This window comes from Balaenoptera musculus, chromosome 15 (assembly GCF_009873245.2).
Source record: "Balaenoptera musculus isolate JJ_BM4_2016_0621 chromosome 15, mBalMus1.pri.v3, whole genome shotgun sequence".
NCBI lineage: Eukaryota > Metazoa > Chordata > Mammalia > Artiodactyla > Balaenopteridae > Balaenoptera > Balaenoptera musculus.
In genome coordinates, this window is record NC_045799.1 from 86,844,295 (window position 1) to 86,860,883 (window position 16,589).

Genomic DNA, 16,589 nt, shown 5'->3' on the forward strand with positions numbered 1-16,589 from the left:
ATCAGATGACTAAGTTCTGGGGATCTAATTCCAGCATGGTGACTACTAGTTAACAATATTGTTTACTTGGAAGTTTCTGAGAATAGATCTTAAATGTTCTCACAGCCTCAACAAAATAATAGTAATTGTGTGAAGAGAAGGAAGTGTTACTGACCTTACCGTGGCAATAAATGCGAAATATATGGTAACAAGGCATCATCGTGTACACCTTAAACTCACACACTGTTATGTGTCAATTATATCTCAATAAAGCTGGACGAAAATGATGGCGTGTCTATCTCCAAGCAGCCCTCCCAGGGAGGCTGTGTTTTCTCCTGTCCCCCTCTGACCACTGGGGCTGGAGCTGAAGTAGGCGTTCTCCTGCTCCTTCTGGACATGTATTCCCTCCGAGTGTTTTTCTCCAACTCCTTTGAAGGGCGTGTTATCACCCCATCACCAGTGCCTACTCAATGCCGTGGCCACACGCCCTTCTCCACGGAAAATTTTCTCATCCGTCTCTCTGACTTTCTCCTCACCGCTTCTTGCTCATCACTCCTGATGACAACAAAGTCCTCAGAGACTATCTAGTCGCCACCCAAGGGCCTGCATTCCTTGGCCTCCTCTCCTCCGGAGATCTCACCCTCCACTGACCCGAATCTCCCACCTGTAGGCACAGCTGCAGCCCCCCAGGCTCTGTCAGCCCCGCCAGACCCAGAACTCTCCGGTCCATCCACTTTGCTGTGTTTGAGCTATCGCCCCCATTGCAAAAACAATGTGCTCTCAATTCTGTTTTTTAGAAAAGTTCTCTAAACTTCCTCTTTCAAGCCTTTAGACAACAACATATAGGAAGCACAGAGGAACATGCTATTGGCAAAACCAGACTGTAAGAAACTCCGCGGGACAAACGACCCAGTTTCTTCAACAACAATCAAAAGAAAAACCCAAAGAAGTGGAGCAGGAAAGCACATAGAATAAAAGAGACTTAAAAGATTAAGATGTATCAACCAAATTCAAGATGTGGACTTTCTCGGGATCCTAGTTCAAAAACAAAAGAGATTTAGGATGCCGCTGAGATTGTTGGAAAGTTGAACACCTATTGGCTCTCTGGTGATACAAACACATTACTGTTAATATTTTTTAAGGTGTGGAAATGATACTGTAGTTATGTGTTTGTAAAGAGCCTTTATTTTTTAGGGATTATAGGCTGAAATATTAATGAATGAAATGATATGATGACTGAAATTTGCTTCAAGATAATAGGCTGAGGGAAGTGTGTGGGAAGAAAACAGACCGGGAGAGTGGGTAACGAGGGCTCGCTTTACTGTTCTTTCTCCTTCTGTGAGTACTGGAAAATCCTCATAACAAAAGTGTGAGCACTTTCTACTTCCCTCCTCGACGTGGTGTTCACAGTTGACCACTGTGGTCACTCCTGGCCTCCTCCTCAACTCCTGTCATGGTCTCCAGACAAAACCCCAGCCGTGGAGAATCCCCCACCTGCCCTGTGAGTAGTCTCACTTCCACTTCTCGAATATACAGCTCAAGGGGGGCTCCTGGCACATTGCTGTCCTGCTCAAGGTCTCCTTGGCTTCCCGTTACAGTCAGGATAAACCCAGGCCCCCGTTCGACGTTTTCTAGCCTCAGCTCCCACCACGCACCGCTCCTCAGGTGCCAGCCACGTGGGCGGCCCTCTGCCCCCTGAACTCATCAAAGCCACTCCCACCCCAGGGCCTTTGCACGTGCAGCTCCTCTGCTGGACGACTCTGAACCAGGTCTGTGTATGGCTCGTTCCCTCCCTGCATCCCCAACACTGATATGCACCTGTTACATAGTAGGTACTCATTAAATGTGTGACATTGCCTGATCCCAACTCCCAGCTTTTTTTTTTAAATTTATTTTTGGCTTTGTTGGGTCTTCGTTGCTGCGTGCAGGCTTTCTCTAGTTGTGGAGAGCGGGGGCTACTCTTCATTGCGGTGCGCGGGCTTCTCATTGCGGTGGCTTCTCTTGTTGCGGAGCACGGGCTCTAGGCGCATGGGCTTCAGTACTTGTGGTGCGTGGGCTCAGTAGTTGTGGCTCGTGGGCTCTGCAGTGCAGGCTCAGTAGTTGCGATGCATGGGCTTAGTTGCTCCGCGGCATGTGGGATCCTCCTGGATCAGGGCTCGAACCCGTGTCCCCTGCATTGGCGGGTGGATTCTTAACCACTGTGCCACCAGGGATGTCCCCCCAACTCCCAATTTTGCTGTGTATGTGTGTACGGATTTATGTAAGAGACTGGAAGGAAATAGCTAAATCTAACAGTGGTATCTGCAAATTGTGGGATTATGAGTGAGTTCTATTTTCTTCTTACACTTTGCAGCATACTCCAAGATTTGAATGATAAACACATATTACTATAACAATCAGGAAACGTTTTAAATATGATGTATTTACACATCTAATACAGGAACACGTTTTTGTGATAAAAATTCGAATAATACATCAAGGCTTGATCATCTACCTGATTGCCCTCCCCCCAACCCCAGTCCCCCACCCACAGGAAACCACTGCTATCATTTTGATATGTGCCCTTCCGGATCTTTTTCTGTGCAGTTTTGTACATATATCTGTATCTAATGAGATATACAGGTTTTCTGGTGGGTCAATTATATCAGGCTATGGCTGTTATTCTTTAACTTGCTTTTCTCATCTAGCAACGGTCTTGGAGGCTGTCCGTCTGCACAGATGGGTCTGCCCCATTCTCTGTAGCACCTGCAGGGTGACCCATAGGAGGCACCCACAAGCTAGCTTGTCCCATCCCCTTTGATGGGCATGTGAGCGCATGCGTCTCCTGGTAGATTTGGGGGAAGTTGCTGGGCACGGAACACATACACTTAAAGTTTGAAAAGATGCAGCTAAAACAGCCTCCAAAGAGAAGTGTTAATTTAGACTCCCAGTAATAGTGGTTAAGGCTGCCTTCCACACTTTATTTTATATTATCCATTTAATACTACTTGACATTTTAATTTTAGCCAGTCCAATAAGTGAAAATTGTTTCAATTTGTATCTCTGTTTCCTAATGCAATTGAGAATCTTTTCCTATGTATATGGCCACTAGAAACTCTCTGAATTGCCTATTCATTTCCTCACCCTCATTTTTTAATTGGGCTGTTGGTTCTTTCTTATTGATTTTCAAAAATCCTTTATTTACTATGCCAAAACTTATCTTAATAAGCCAAAAGAACGCGCGTGTGTGTGTGTGTGTGTGTGTGTGTACATACGTTTACTTGACTTCGTTACAGGTATTTTTTATGGGCACCTTTTAAACTTACTGATTAATTTTAGGGTAAAACTATGGTGTGCTCTACCCCAAAAGGAGGCCTAGATCAAGCCGATTTGGGGAGAAGGGAGGGATGGAGAGAAGCTGCCTAGCGGGTACGGGTTTCACTTTGGGGTGGAAACGTTTCAGAACGAGACAGAAACAGCGGCTGCCCAACACGGTGGATGTGCTGAATGAAGTGTTTGCTTTAAGATGGTGAATTTTATGTTGTGTGAGTTCTGCCTCCATGCACTTTTTTGGAAGGCCCTAGACACTAACATTAGGGGAAGCTGGGGACTCTGTAGTATCTTTGCAAATTTTTTGTAAATTTAAAATTATTACAAAATGAAAAGATTAAAAAAAAAAAACTGATTTGGGAGGAAAAAAAAAATAGGCAGCAAGAAGAAAAGCTGAAGAAAGATAAGAAGGAAGAGATTAGAAGAGAGCAGAGAGAAGCCTGCTCCCTGAGGCCGCGGGGGACTTCCCTGGTGGCCAGTGGTTAAGAATCCACCTTCCAATGCAGGGGACTCAGGTTCGATCCCTGGTCGGGGAACTAGGATCCCACATCCCACGGGGCAACTAAACCCGCACGCCATATCTACTGAGCCTGCACTCTACTACTAGAGAGAAGCCTGCGTGCTACCATGAAAGATCCCGCATGCGGCAACTAAGACCCGACGCAGCCAAAAAATAAATAAATAAATAAAATATTTTTTAAAAAAAGGCCAGGCCGGGCTTGGCGGTCACCCCGTGTGGGGCGCTCAGTGCAGACACCGCTCCAGGAAGGGCAGGAGGACGCAGTGGGCCTCTGGTGTCCCGGACGGCCCAGCAGCAGGAGGCACTGGGTGTGTGTACGGCCCTACCTGGAGCGTGTCGGCCTCCGGGATGCTTCTCTTCTCCTTCTCCTGCTTCTCCACCTTGGCCTTGGGGTGCTTGATCTGCCTGCCCAGGTCGGAGATGACGTCCGCGTACTGTGCGATGTGGTAGGACACGTTCAGCAGGTTGCGCTTGACCTGGTGGCGGGACGTGGCCAAGGTCAGGGCCAGCTGGCTGCCCCACGAAGGACACCTGTCACCCAATGGATTTATGCCAGAAAGACGCAAGCACGTTTTGTCAGGAAAATTTAAATCAGTACTATTCTGTCTTAAAAGGGAAGGAGATTCTGACACCTGCTGCAACATGGATGGACATGATGAAAAATGAAATAAGCCAGATGCAGAAGGACAAACACCGTATGATCCACGTGTGTGGTCCCTGGAAGAGTCAGGGTCACAGAGACAGAAAGTAGGGGGTAGGGGCCAGGAGTCGGGGAGGGGAGGGAGTCGGTGTTTAATCTGGGCAGAGTCTCAGTTTGGGAAGATGAAAGTTCTGGAGACGGACAGTGGGGATGGTCGCACAACAATGTGAATGTGCTTAATGGCACCGAACTGGGTCGTTTAAAATGGTTCAAGGGGTGAATTTTATGTTATGTATATTTTGCCACAAAAAAAACAAAATTCAAACAATCCATGGAGAGGTTTTTGAAAACTCTCCCCTTGGGTAACCACTGCTACCATTTTGGTGTGTGCCCTTCCGAATCGTTCTCTGTGCGGTTTTATACATATACATGTATCTAGAGAGATACACATGGGGAGTTTTGGGGGTGTGGGTTCAGCTTTGGGGGGTTTACGTAAATTATATCAGACTGTAGCTGCTGTTCTTTAACTTGCTTTTCTGGTCTAATGATGTGTCTTAGAGGCTGTCCGTCTGCACAGATGGGTCTACCCCATTCTCTGTAACAGCTGCAGAGCGGGCCGGAACAGGGACACAGCAGGCACCTGTCCCCTCCTCTTCAGCGGGCACTTTGGGGCTTTCCTGTGACACAACTTCCCTGAGCACGTGGGTCTGAGTTTCTCTTTGGTAGATGCGGAAGGTGACATTGCTGGCCGCAGGGCACACGCACTTGAAGTTCCACCAGATGTGCACACTGGCCCTCAGTCTGCACAGACACACTCTCTTTAGCGCTCGGGGCTCAGCTCCCTTGCCGGAGTCAGTCCCCCTTGGTGGAAGACCCCTCTAAACTCGGCCTTCTCTGTGGTTCTTCCTTGCGGCGCCCTGTGGCTTTCGTTTAGAGCACTTGCCACAGTTGGCAATGAAACACTCATCTGTGTGGGTTCTTGTCTCATAGCTGCCTTCTCCTCTGCTAAGCTCAGGGTTCGTGTGGGAGCAGAAGCTCTGATGATGTTGGTGCTGATGCCGATGATGGTTTTATGGTGGCGCCTCGCTCAGAGCTGGACATTGGGAAGGGCTCATCCCTCGTCTGTCGACACATGGTAATAATGATAGTAAAATAACACCTATCATATGTTGGCCACTACTCACTCCTGTGCTAAGTCGCTAATGTGCATTATCTCATTGACTGTCACACAGCCTTAAGAGATGAATCCTTTACACTGAGTACAGCAGTGTAGACAGAACAGCACAGCAGTGTGAGGCATGGACTCCAGAGCCAGGCTCCCGGGGCCCCAACACCAGCTCTGCCCCAGCTGTGGTAGGTTAGAGAAGTTGCTTTATCTCTCTGTGCTTCAGCTGCCCACTCCGTAAGATGGGATCATAATAGGGCCTACCTCCTAGGGAGCGGGTTGTTGAGAATTAAGTAAATCAGATCACACTGAGAGCTTACAGCGATGCCAGGCACAGAGATAAGTCCCTTCCCTGAACCCTGTGAATGTGGCCTTATTTGGAAAAAAGAGTCTTTGCAGATGTAATTAAGGATTTGAGATGAGATCATCCCGGATTAGGGAGGGCCCTAAAATCAATGCCAACTGCCCTCATAAAAGAGGAGAAGGAGAGAAGCAAAGGGAGGAGGAGAAGGCCCCGTAAAGGCGGAGCAGAGACTGGAGGGATGTGGCCACAAGCCAAGCGCCAGCAGCCATGGGAGCTGGAAGGGACCCTCCCCTAGAGCCTCTGGAGGGAGAGCTGTAGAACTCAGTGAGCAGGCAGGAGAGTAAAACACAGGGAGCGGGTGAGGGAAGGTGGGAGGGAGCGGCCCACCCTCCTCTTGATGTTCCTGGCTCGGTACGCGTACAGCAGGGTGGTCCGCGACTCCTCGAAGTGCGTGCTGGCTGGGCTGATGTGGGCAATCATCACCATCCGGCTGTTCCCTCCCAGGGCATCCTGCTCAGTGGAAGGCGCCAGCTGGGGGTGGTGGGAACCGGGGTTCCCACCTGCCCGGGGGCGCCATCCCTCCCCTACCCGTCCCGGGCTCCTCTGGACCAGCCCATCTGGGGTTCCTGCTCCAAACCCTGAGAAGGGCAGCTGAGGCTGGACCAAGGGGTCAGTGCTCAGGGAGGTGACTCTCAGGATGAGATGGACCTGCTGCAGGCCCGCCCCATCTGACTTCCACTCTGATGCAGGTAGATTAGACCAAGAGGCCAAACTTACAGAGCCATTGATTTGTTGCTTTCCTATCTGTTTACCTACACCCTGCCTTGCTGTAGAATAGAGGTGACAGCATTCAGCTCAGTATGAAGAGGAATTTTCTCAGACCGTCTGTGATGAGACAGACAGCCTTGGTGAGGTAGTGAGCTCCCTGTCCCTAGGAGTGTACAAGCATGGGCTGGAACACACTCAGAGGGATGGAGGGGGGGATTCGAGCAGTGACTAGAGATGATTTCTCCAGATAAAGCAGAGATTTTCCTGCTTTCAGGGGTTCCTGGAAGGGCCCTCAGGCCCAGGTAAATCCTGAAAGATGCAGTCAGATGCTGCAGCCACGCCTGTCCCTGGCCTGGGGCTCATACCTGCAGCAGGCGCGCGTGAGTTTGCGTCCCGGAAGTTCACGTACTGCGCCTGGCTGCCGCCCTTCTCGCTGAGCGCGTTGATGCCGTTGCCCAGCGCCGGCAGGGAGCGGTTGATGGGGACGCCCTCCTTCATCCTCTTGCCTCGGTTCCGGGTCTGAGTGAGAAGAAGCCAGCTGGCGGGGAGGTGGTCCTCCCCCACCCCCGACCCCGCCATCTCCCCACCCCAGGCCCCGGGGGGAGGGGACTGAGGTCCAGAGGATGCGATAACCCCGCCCCACCCTGGGAGGCTCAGGGTGGATGCACTGACTACACTCCCACAGCCCAGGGACTGGAGAGAGAAACGACACCAGATTCTGCGGTGGAATACCACACAGCCAGGCAAGGGGGTAAGGTAGAGTGTTTACCAATGTTGAAAAGATGCTCTCTGTGAAATGAGATTAAAAAGGGCTCAGAGGGATGCCTGGGCAGAACAGTCCCCTTTTTATGATAAAAATACGAATGCGTGTGTTTTCGCGAGAAAGCCCCCCCACGCCGAAGCTTCCTCGCCCTCCCAGTCTCAGCCTAGTGGTCCTCCTGCGGGAGTGCCCACCCCCCTCACTCCACGGGGGGACCACGCCACCCTGTATGTTTCCTTCACATTGCTTGGCTCTCTCTCTCGGCAATTATCTCGCTCTTTTATGCGTTTGTTATTTCCCTAACTGCTCCCCACAGAACATGAGTTCCATGATGGAGCTGTCACCTTGGTTGGCCATCTGTCCCCAGAGCCTGGACACCGGCAGGCGTCTGGCCCACAGTGTGGCTGGATGTCTGAGCACTGAACAAATGTATAAAGATGCCTGAAGGGGCCTTAGGAGGACACACGCCAAACTGCCACCGGGATGATTGCCTCTCAGTGCAGCCATTGTGGGGACTTTAATTTTCTTCCTTTGGCTTAACCATATTTTCCATATTTTCTGCACTGATTTGGTTACATTTGAAATCAGAAAGGAAAATAACGTTTTCTCTTTAAGGGACATGGGTTTTAGAGCCAGTTTGGAGCACGGCTTGAGAACGGCTTAAATGACATCTCAGACAAGTCTCCCAGCCTGTCTCAGTCTCCTTATTTGTCATAAGAGGCAGTTGCTCTGGTCATGGTGAGGATTTGACAGGCAAGGCCAGCTCAGAGATGGGCCCACAGAAGCGAGCAGTAAACATGAGCTGCTACTTTCACTGAGTGGGAGCTGCCAGCATGACCCAGGCCACGGCGGCTGCTCACGTGTCACGTGTCTGTGCCACAGAATTCGGGGTTTTGCTCAGAGGCCTTGTGCCCTGGAACAAACTCTTTTGTGAGTGATTTTCTATGAAGAAATGACAGACTGTGATAGGCAACCAGACCTGAAGACAGCCCACTAGGCCACCTGAGCATACAGCTTAAAAACCAAGGCCCAGAGAGGGACAGGGGCCTGACCAAAGGCACACAGCTATTTGCAGCAGAGGGAGAACAAGAACCTAGGGCCTGAGCCCCTGTCCAATGGCCTCTCCAAGAGCTAAGATCTGAGGAGGCTGGTCTCCACCTTGCACCCTGAGCACATGGCCAAGTCCAGCTGGCATGGGCAGACTCCCAAGGTTCCATCACACTCGGCTTGGTCTACATGAAACTGTCTGTGCCCACATCTGTCTGTGTATGAACCACGTCTTTTATTTTCTGTATCCTAATGTTTTGTCATCTTGGGGCCCTGCTGCCCCTCCCAGGGTTGCCAGTTCCTTCTGATAACAAACAAGTCACCCGTGAGCACACCTTTCAAAAGCAAACCAGCCAACCCAGAGCCCTCACCCCACCCCCTCCTCCTTGGGGCTCCCACACTCTGGGCCACTGTCTACCTGCCCTCATCACCCAGGGCAGGTACCAGACAACCAAAGACATCCTCTGTGCCCCACAGCCTGCTGGCATTGTTCAAACTGGCCAGTGCTCAGCCTGCCTTCCCATGGAAGTCACGAGAGAGGCTCTGGCCCATGTTTTCCCCTTGTTCCCTCTGCCTCCAGACCAACCCTGGTGCTTCCCCGTGTGGCCCGGCCCGGCTTCTCCTGCCCCCTCCTCTTGGGAGCTGTGAGTAGCAAACCATTTCTTCAATGGCAGTCATCTCCTGATCTGTTGGCCTTACTGTACCTCAAATTTCATACCACATTAATACAATACATTGAACCTGTCGGCCTCTGGGCCAGCTGGCCAGGCTCTGCTCCTTTCAGCAGCCCAGGCACCAAGGGCAGGGCCAGGTGCAGGGCAGGTGAACGAATGAATGACTGAATGAAGCAACGCAATGACTGACAAACCCCAAGGACTCAGAGCATAGCCTGCAAACTGGAGGACAAATATCATCAGTGAAAGGCACAGATTTGGGCCAGATCCCTCCAGGTCCAAAGGCTGGATCCACCTGATACCTTTGTGCAGGCGAAGTCACACCACCCCGAGTCTCAGCCGTGCATTTGTAAGCCAGGCATGAGGCTGCCTACCCTACGGGCGTCGGGGGTTTAGGTGGGTGATGAACGCTAAGTGCCTGGTGCATTAGGGGGACATGAGAACGTCCCTTGTTGATAATATTACTGTCGTTCTGACCTGGCCTCCATCAGGCACCTTCTCTGTTCCTGGCGCTAGGCTGGGTCCTGTCCTCAAAGACTGCTCCGGCCCCTGGGGCAACGGTGCACACAACCCTCCCTCCCAGCAACAGGTGCCAAGAAGAACAGCGAGCCAGGGGCACGGGCGCAGCAGGCAGGTCCTCGGAGGGCATCCCGACAGCCACCCCGCACACGCTGCTCCCTCCACCCACCGAACTCCTGATGACCTTTCAGGCTCAGCCCTGAGGCCCCACCCTCCTCTGGGCTCCACAGCCTCTGTGTGACCCCGAATCTCAAGGCGCAGGCCTCCCCGTGCTGTAATTACCAGCTACACATCTGTCTCCCGCCCGCCCCCAGAGGCTCAGAGCTCCCCGCGGGCGAGGGTCTGGGGGTTGCTCATCTTCACGTCTCTGGTGCCCGGGAGAGCCTGCCACACGGGAAGCCCTCCATAAATACTGGCTCCGCGGGAGTGACCCCCAATACCTGCTGAGAATTCATTCACTCAGCAAACGTGTAGCGGGCACCTCCCTTCGACCGGGTGCTGTCCTAGGTGCTGGAGACAGTGTTCAACAAGGACGGACAGGGTCCTGCTCCCAGACTAAAGGGCAGATGGACACAAGGCGAGTAACGGAGATGAAGAGGACAGGAACCTGAGGCGCCAGCTCCGAGCCCGCCAGGTCCACCATGGAGAGCCTCCCAATGTGCACTTCCTCTGCCATGTCTGTGCCGTGGCTGCGCTGGTGCACGGTGACCTGCAGCACGGCGTGGGAGCGGGACGACATCTTGCTGGTGGCGGTGGACTCCTGTGTGCACTGCCAGTTGCCTTTGGTGAGGAGCTGCGTGGTCTGAGGACAGAAGCAGAAGCGGGCAGATGGTCAAGGGTCCCTGAGTAGCCACACGCTCCCTGCAGAACAAGAGAAGGAGATGTGCCCTCCCGAGCTCCTTCGGGCAGCTCTTCCCCGGCTGGGATGCTGATGGCAGAACTGCAGCCAGTGGAAGCAATTTCTGGTTTGTGGCATGAAGAGATTAATTAATCGAGTCAACTAATCCAGCAGGAATGGCAGATTGCTGACACTTGTATCACCACCTCTGCCTCCTCTACCCACGGCAGACATCACCAATGGATTACCCATCTCTTCCCCACCGAGCCCTTTTCCATATGGAACTCCAGGCAGTTGTACAGATTTGCTGGAGTTGGCGAGTGGCCTGAAACCCACTTGTGCGCAAGCAGCTGTGGAAATCAAGCCAGTGAGCCTCTGCTGGGCACCTACTGTGTGCCAGGCCTGCTAAGACCACAGAGCATTGTGGAGAGAGACTCATATGGTTGTTGTTATTAAAGAATAGGCAAGAAGTCTCCCCTCCTGCACCTGGAACCCATGAGGGACGGTGCTAAGGGCAGGTGGCCTCATGCCTACGCCAGCATGGCTAGAGCACACGGTCATCCAGGGCCTGGGGGCCGAGAAGTCCATGCTGTTCAGAGGCAATCAGGAACCTTTGAAATGTTCTGAGCAGACGGGAGGCCCACCCCAAGGGCTGCACAGAGAGAGACTGGAGGGAGAGAGAAAGACAGAGGGCTGTAGAAATGTTTACAGCTCGCCCTCGTTATGGGAGCCATACTTAGGATCAAGATGGCAAACAGATTTCAGACCTGAAGTCCACTCTGACTTCGACTGCCTGGAGTGCTGCAAAAAATGAATCCCCACATGCATCTGGACGCAGAGGGAAGAGTGCGTGATCCATTGGTGATGTCTGCCCTGAGCACAGGTGAGGAGAGCGGGGACGTGATGCAGAAGTTTGCTGTTCCCTTAGCTCGAAAGCAGCTTTGGAGCTGTGTGTCTGGCTCTGCTCTGTGAGCGCTGGTGAGCGTGGCTGACGTGGAGGAGCCACATGTCCCTCCGTGGGCCCCCGTGACCCTGAGCTCCTGGGTGTTTGAGGCGGAGACCTCCGCGATGCCTGCGATCTGGATGCTGCCCCTAGAATCTTCCCGCAGGTCCAGAAACCCCGAGGACGGCTTCAGGAGGTCCCAGATCACTTCGTTATAAATCTGGGATGAGACAGAAACGCTGGAAGCAGTAGGTCTGATGCAAAAGAAGCACAGGGGCTTACCTATCACTGGGGCTTTGCATCTCCAGAGAAGTCTGGGATGCCCTGAGGTTTCCCACAGGCTGGGGGGCCCTTGGGGTAACACGTGGGGTTTTGCACTCATGATCAGGCCCGTTTTGCAGACAGGGCAGCCAAGGGGGTGGGCGGCTCACCTCGAGGCAAGACATGGACACGCTGCAGTCCGTGCTCTCACGGGTCTCCTCGACGGCCTGGAAGAGGTCAGTGAGCATCTGCAGGTAGATGCCGGGCCCCGCGTCCATGCGCAGCATCGTGTGGGTCTTGCTGGCACCTGCGGGAGGCATGGGATGCCCACCAAGGCAGGGCTCCTGATCTGGGCTCGGGCCCCCCCCCGGAGCCTGGTCACACCTGCCGCCTGTACTGTGCAAACCGCCCTGGCTGCTCTGACATGCTCAGTTTCCATTTTGGAAACAAGAACGAAAAAAACCCTGTCTGAACAGCCTGATGGCTACTCTGGGGAAGAAAACCTGGGCAGCGAAAGCGGGAGATACAAAGCAAAGATGCAGACAGTATCAGAGGAGGGAGGCCCAAGAGATGTCTGTACTTCTCTCCAAATTCGCTTTAAGGTGTTTGTGTTGTTCTCATAATAGGAGAATTAACGTACGTGTTAAACTTTCTAAGCGGTCCCTCTTCATGGGATCCTCGCCTCCTCCTTACCCGTTCGCCCTGTACGAAGGACCAGATGGCCCTCTTCCTTTGCTAGAGCATAGCACATAGCAGGTGCTCCCTAATGTTTGTTGAATGAAAGAATGAATGAATGAATGCCATAAACAAGCTGTGACTTCGGACCAGGTTTCTCAGGGCCTCAGTTTCCCCACCTGCATAGGGAGGGGATTAAGGCCCATCCAGCTCTGACCCTCTGTGATTCTAGTTTTCAGGCGGAGAGGTAGCTTAGCTTCGCGAGTGTTTGCCGACCCCAACTTGTAACTGCAGAGGAGAAATCTGTGGTTCTCATGGGCAGAAAAGTGTAGGCTTGGGTTGAGCTCCACACTCACTCCTACCAGCTGTGTAACCTTGGGGAAGTCCCTTTACCCCTCTGAGGCTCAGTTTTCTCATCTGTGACAGGGGGATCGTTCTACCTGCCTTTCAGGGCTGTTGAAAGAACCAAAGGAGCCAACGGATGCAGAGGGACCAGCGCAAGGCCAGCACATACGAGGTGCTTTGTGCTGTTAGGAAGAGCTCCGCTGCCACCAACCTCATTCCCTCCGGGGGACACCGGCCTTTGGCAGCACCTGAGGGGCCGTGGGCAAACACCGTCGCGTTGTATCCAGAAATGACGCCTTCCACTAAGTGCTGGGGGGTGGCAAGTACACATCTTGCTGCGGACAGACGGAAGGAAGACAGGCAAATGCACACTCCGACCAGAGTCGGGCACCTGGCTGTCTGGAGAGGACAGGTGTGTGATGCCTGCAAACGCCCTGCTCCCCCTGGACACGGACAGGGACCTCCACAGTAGCAGCCAGCCCAGCCACGGCGCGAGCCCCACCCCAGTCCTGCAGCCGCCTGGACCACGCCGAGCCCCACGGTGAGACCACGGTGAGGGAGGATCGCACGAGAATGTAAGTGATAACTCCCACCATGAGGCCTGACAGGTTTGGTACCAAACAGGTATGAGTCCTTTCCAGGGCTTCTGCATGCATTGAGAGAAATCAAAAAGAATGCAAAGGACTGGAAAGTACTGACAGGGTTGGGAAATCCGGGAAGGGCATTGTGACTCCTCTTATGGGACAAAACTAGGACCACGGAGTGAAAGTTTTGGGCTGGTGGAATTTAATTTAGGGCAGCAGTACGTAGCGGTAGGAGCGTGTGGATAGTGAGCTCCCTGTCCACAGGGGTATTCAAGGAAGGACACCTCCAGGGCTGGTGTCTGAGGGCGTGGGCGTTTGGCTGGACTGGATAGAAAGGACGGTCCCCCTTCCTCTGCCTTCTCTGAACCCCCTCTGGGCCTGCTCTTCATCTCACTTAACTGTCCCAACAGCCCTGGCTGGTGACACGAGTCAGAAGCATCTGAGCCCTGGTTGGACAGACTCCAAAGCTGGTGCTGCTTTCCTCCAGCCTTGGACTTACACTGTCTGGGACCTTGTCCTGGTTCTGCAGCTCTCTAGCTGTGTGACCTCAGGCCAGTTGCTGACCTCCTTAAGCCAGCACCTCACCTGTAAAGTGGGGATAATATCACCGTGTATTTTACAGAGTTGCTGTGACGCTTGGAAGACAAGGCGTGTCAAGCACTTAAGCACAGCACTTGGCATGCAATAGCTGCTCAATAACTGACAATGACCTGGTCCTTCTACTTCCGACGCCATTAAGATCTCGGCAATAGAAGAAACCTGTCTGCCCAGAGAGCTGGGCCTGTTTCCCTGGCTGGGGTGTGAGCCCCTGTGGGCAGGCAGTGTGTTCTAGCCCCGTGGCGGACAGCACACAGCTTTGTTGGATGGATGGGTGGGTGGACAGACATGGACACACGGAGGAATAAATGAGAATGCGTGTAAAGCCCGGGCACCTGGCGGCCCCCGGCACCCATGGAAGGGGCCTGCTACTTGTCCCTGCAGTGACCCAGAGCACCAACTTCCTCGTGCATCGGGGAGACCCCATGAGACATCACGGATGAGGTCACCTGGCCGCCAAGTCCTCCCACATGAGGACAGCCTTGGCGGGCCTGGCCCAGCGGGGCCGTGGGGTGGTGGGTAGGGCCGGGCACCTGGGAGGTGTGCTGGTCGAACACAATGTCGAAGATGAAGGTCTTCTCCCGGGACCGGTGTGTGTGCAGTGTGTCCTCAGGGTCCTTGCCGGGGTCCATGAGCGCCACCATCTAGGAGCAGTGAGAGGCAGGGGCCGGAGGAGGGGCCGCTCACAGAATCAGGGCGGAGGGAGGACCCCAGGCCTGGCCTCTACCCTCAGTGGCATCCAGGGGCTCGGCCCGGATCCGGGAAGGGCTGCAGGCCTCTGCGCTCACCCCCAGGCAGCCTCTCCACTTCCATCTGAGGGTGCAGCATCTCCTGGCTGCTGCACCCCGAAGCCATGACTGTGAGCCCCCAGGCCTGCTGGGCTCTGCTCCCAGTCCTAACATACCAGCGCCCAACCAATGCCGAATCCCTCGGGCCCCGCCTGGACGGCAGCCCAGACGCCCATGAGCAGCCGGCCTGGGCGCTGAGGGCTCGGCGAAGAGCCCCGCCAGCCACAGCGCCCTGAGCAGCACCTGCAGGTGGGCAAGGGGCTTTGCGGATAGTCAAGCACCTAGCCAGAGGCCTTGCTACCGCGATGTCTGCACGCAGCCCTAGGGATATGCCTTCCCCACCCGACTACCTCTTGCTCAGGGGGCCGCGCCACCCAAAGGAAAGGGGAGAACGGAGGAGGGGGGCCGCAGGTGCCTGGAGGGGGCAGGACCCATCCAGCTCTGCAGCTCCGCGCTGTCTCTCTGAGCACCTTGGGTCTCTCCTTTCTCACATAAATATGTAATTATACAGTAAGGTGTATGAGCGCCTCTGGGGACCGGGACGTTCAGAAGAGCCTTTCCCAGGGGGCAGGGACAGGGCAGCTGGAGACCAGTCGAGCTGTTCACTCTGGTGCGGGGCCTGGGGTGCGCCAGGCAGTCTTAGGGGCAGGGCTGGGCCGAGCAAGAGCCCCACCACCTGGCCACCCGCCCATTTCACCCAGGGCTGCCAGAGCTCCCTGGGAGGAGGTCAGCCCCCCCCACACACGATGGGCGACGTGCCAAGATTTGGGGACTGATGAGATGACTCTGAGAGCCGCTATGGATTCCAGCCAATTATTTGCCTTAACAGTTATTCCAGGGGCACTGCCTGCTTCCTCTAACTTGTGTCGTTTTAATGAGTGAGGTGCACACAGTTTCAAGACTTGTCAGCCTGTGGGACAACAGCTCCTGCCCCGCCCCTGCTGCCCCGACTCTTGTGGCTGGCATTCGGGCTGTCACCGCCCTGTCTGTACAGAACACGGGCCCCTACGTCCCGCCTCCCAGTGCAGTCACGTCATAAATTTAGTTAGAGCCACGCCGTCTCCACGTTAAGACTATCTATGTAAACGCTCTTCAAAGCTCAGCCAAATCCCTTCCTGCAAAACTTTGTTCCCCTCAATATAACAACCGTCCTAACGGGTTTTACTCGCTTAGGTCGCCATGAACTCAGCACTAATCCACACCAGCCTCCTTGCCCAGCCCCCTCGGCACGTTTACACGCCCCAGACGTCCTGTGCACTCATCTCCCTGCAGTGTCACCCCCGAGCTCCTCCCCTGGCGCCCCCATCCCCCGACCCGGGGTCCTTTGCCCTGGAGTGCAAACGCATATCCCGGGAACATCCTGCGTAAAGCTGCCTCTCTAGTGACAAATGGGGAAATGCAATTCAATTTTCTTTTACCCCAAATTTGGCATTTATGCTGGCAAGTGACGACCACGGGCACCGACACTTCTGCGCTGAGAGCTCAGCTTCTGAGCCGGTTCCCAAGGAGCAGGAATCCTTGGCGACGTGGCGGCGTGCCGTCGCGGTCCTGCGAGGCCCTCTCCCAGCTGCACACCTAGCCCCCACCTGCTGAAGCGCCGCCCGCCCCTCCCGCCCTGTCGCGGCTCACGCTCCCCACCCGGCCCCGCCCGCGCCCGCTCCCGCCCCCGCCCCCGCTCCCGCACGAGGGCCCGGAGCGGCCTCCGGACCGCCCCTCCCTAGAGACCGCCGACCTCCCCCCACCCCCCGCCTCCAGGCCGCTCAAACGTGTCCTCAGTGACCGCCTCTGTCCGCTCCATTCTTCTCCGTGCACTCAGCTCCCCGACGTTATACTTTCTCTCTTGCTCGACGCCCACACTCCACCCCACCCCCAC

General features: G+C 54.4%; 1 protein-coding gene across 16 annotated transcripts in view; it reads right to left on the reverse strand.

The window, feature by feature from the left end:
• Nucleotides 1-16,331, reverse strand: part of LOC118881463 (kinesin-like protein KIF19) — a 32,564-nt gene extending 16,233 nt beyond the window's left edge. For 12 of the 16 annotated variants that reach the window (XR_005016532.1, XR_005016533.1, XM_036826416.1 and 9 more), the window contains exons 1-8: nucleotides 16,135-16,331; nucleotides 14,462-14,572; nucleotides 12,847-13,082; nucleotides 11,898-12,034; nucleotides 11,346-11,686; nucleotides 10,293-10,546; nucleotides 7,051-7,204; nucleotides 4,135-4,339 (exon numbers count right to left, since the gene is read on the reverse strand). Coding sequence is in view for 14 of the 16 variants with exons in the window: in XM_036826416.1 (XP_036682311.1) it covers nucleotides 4,135-4,339; nucleotides 7,051-7,204; nucleotides 10,293-10,546; nucleotides 11,346-11,686; nucleotides 11,898-12,034; nucleotides 12,847-13,082; nucleotides 14,462-14,572; nucleotides 16,135-16,148 (1,452 nt within the window). In the remaining 2 variants the exon portion in view is untranslated. Of the gene's footprint in view, nucleotides 1-2,530; nucleotides 3,682-4,134; nucleotides 4,340-7,050; nucleotides 7,205-10,292; nucleotides 10,547-11,345; nucleotides 11,687-11,897; nucleotides 12,035-12,846; nucleotides 13,083-14,461; nucleotides 14,573-16,134 lie in introns of those variants that run through there. The other 4 variants (XM_036826427.1, XM_036826426.1, XM_036826430.1 and 1 more) reach the window with 2 other exon arrangements.
• Between the last annotated feature and the right edge of the window lie 258 nt (nucleotides 16,332-16,589).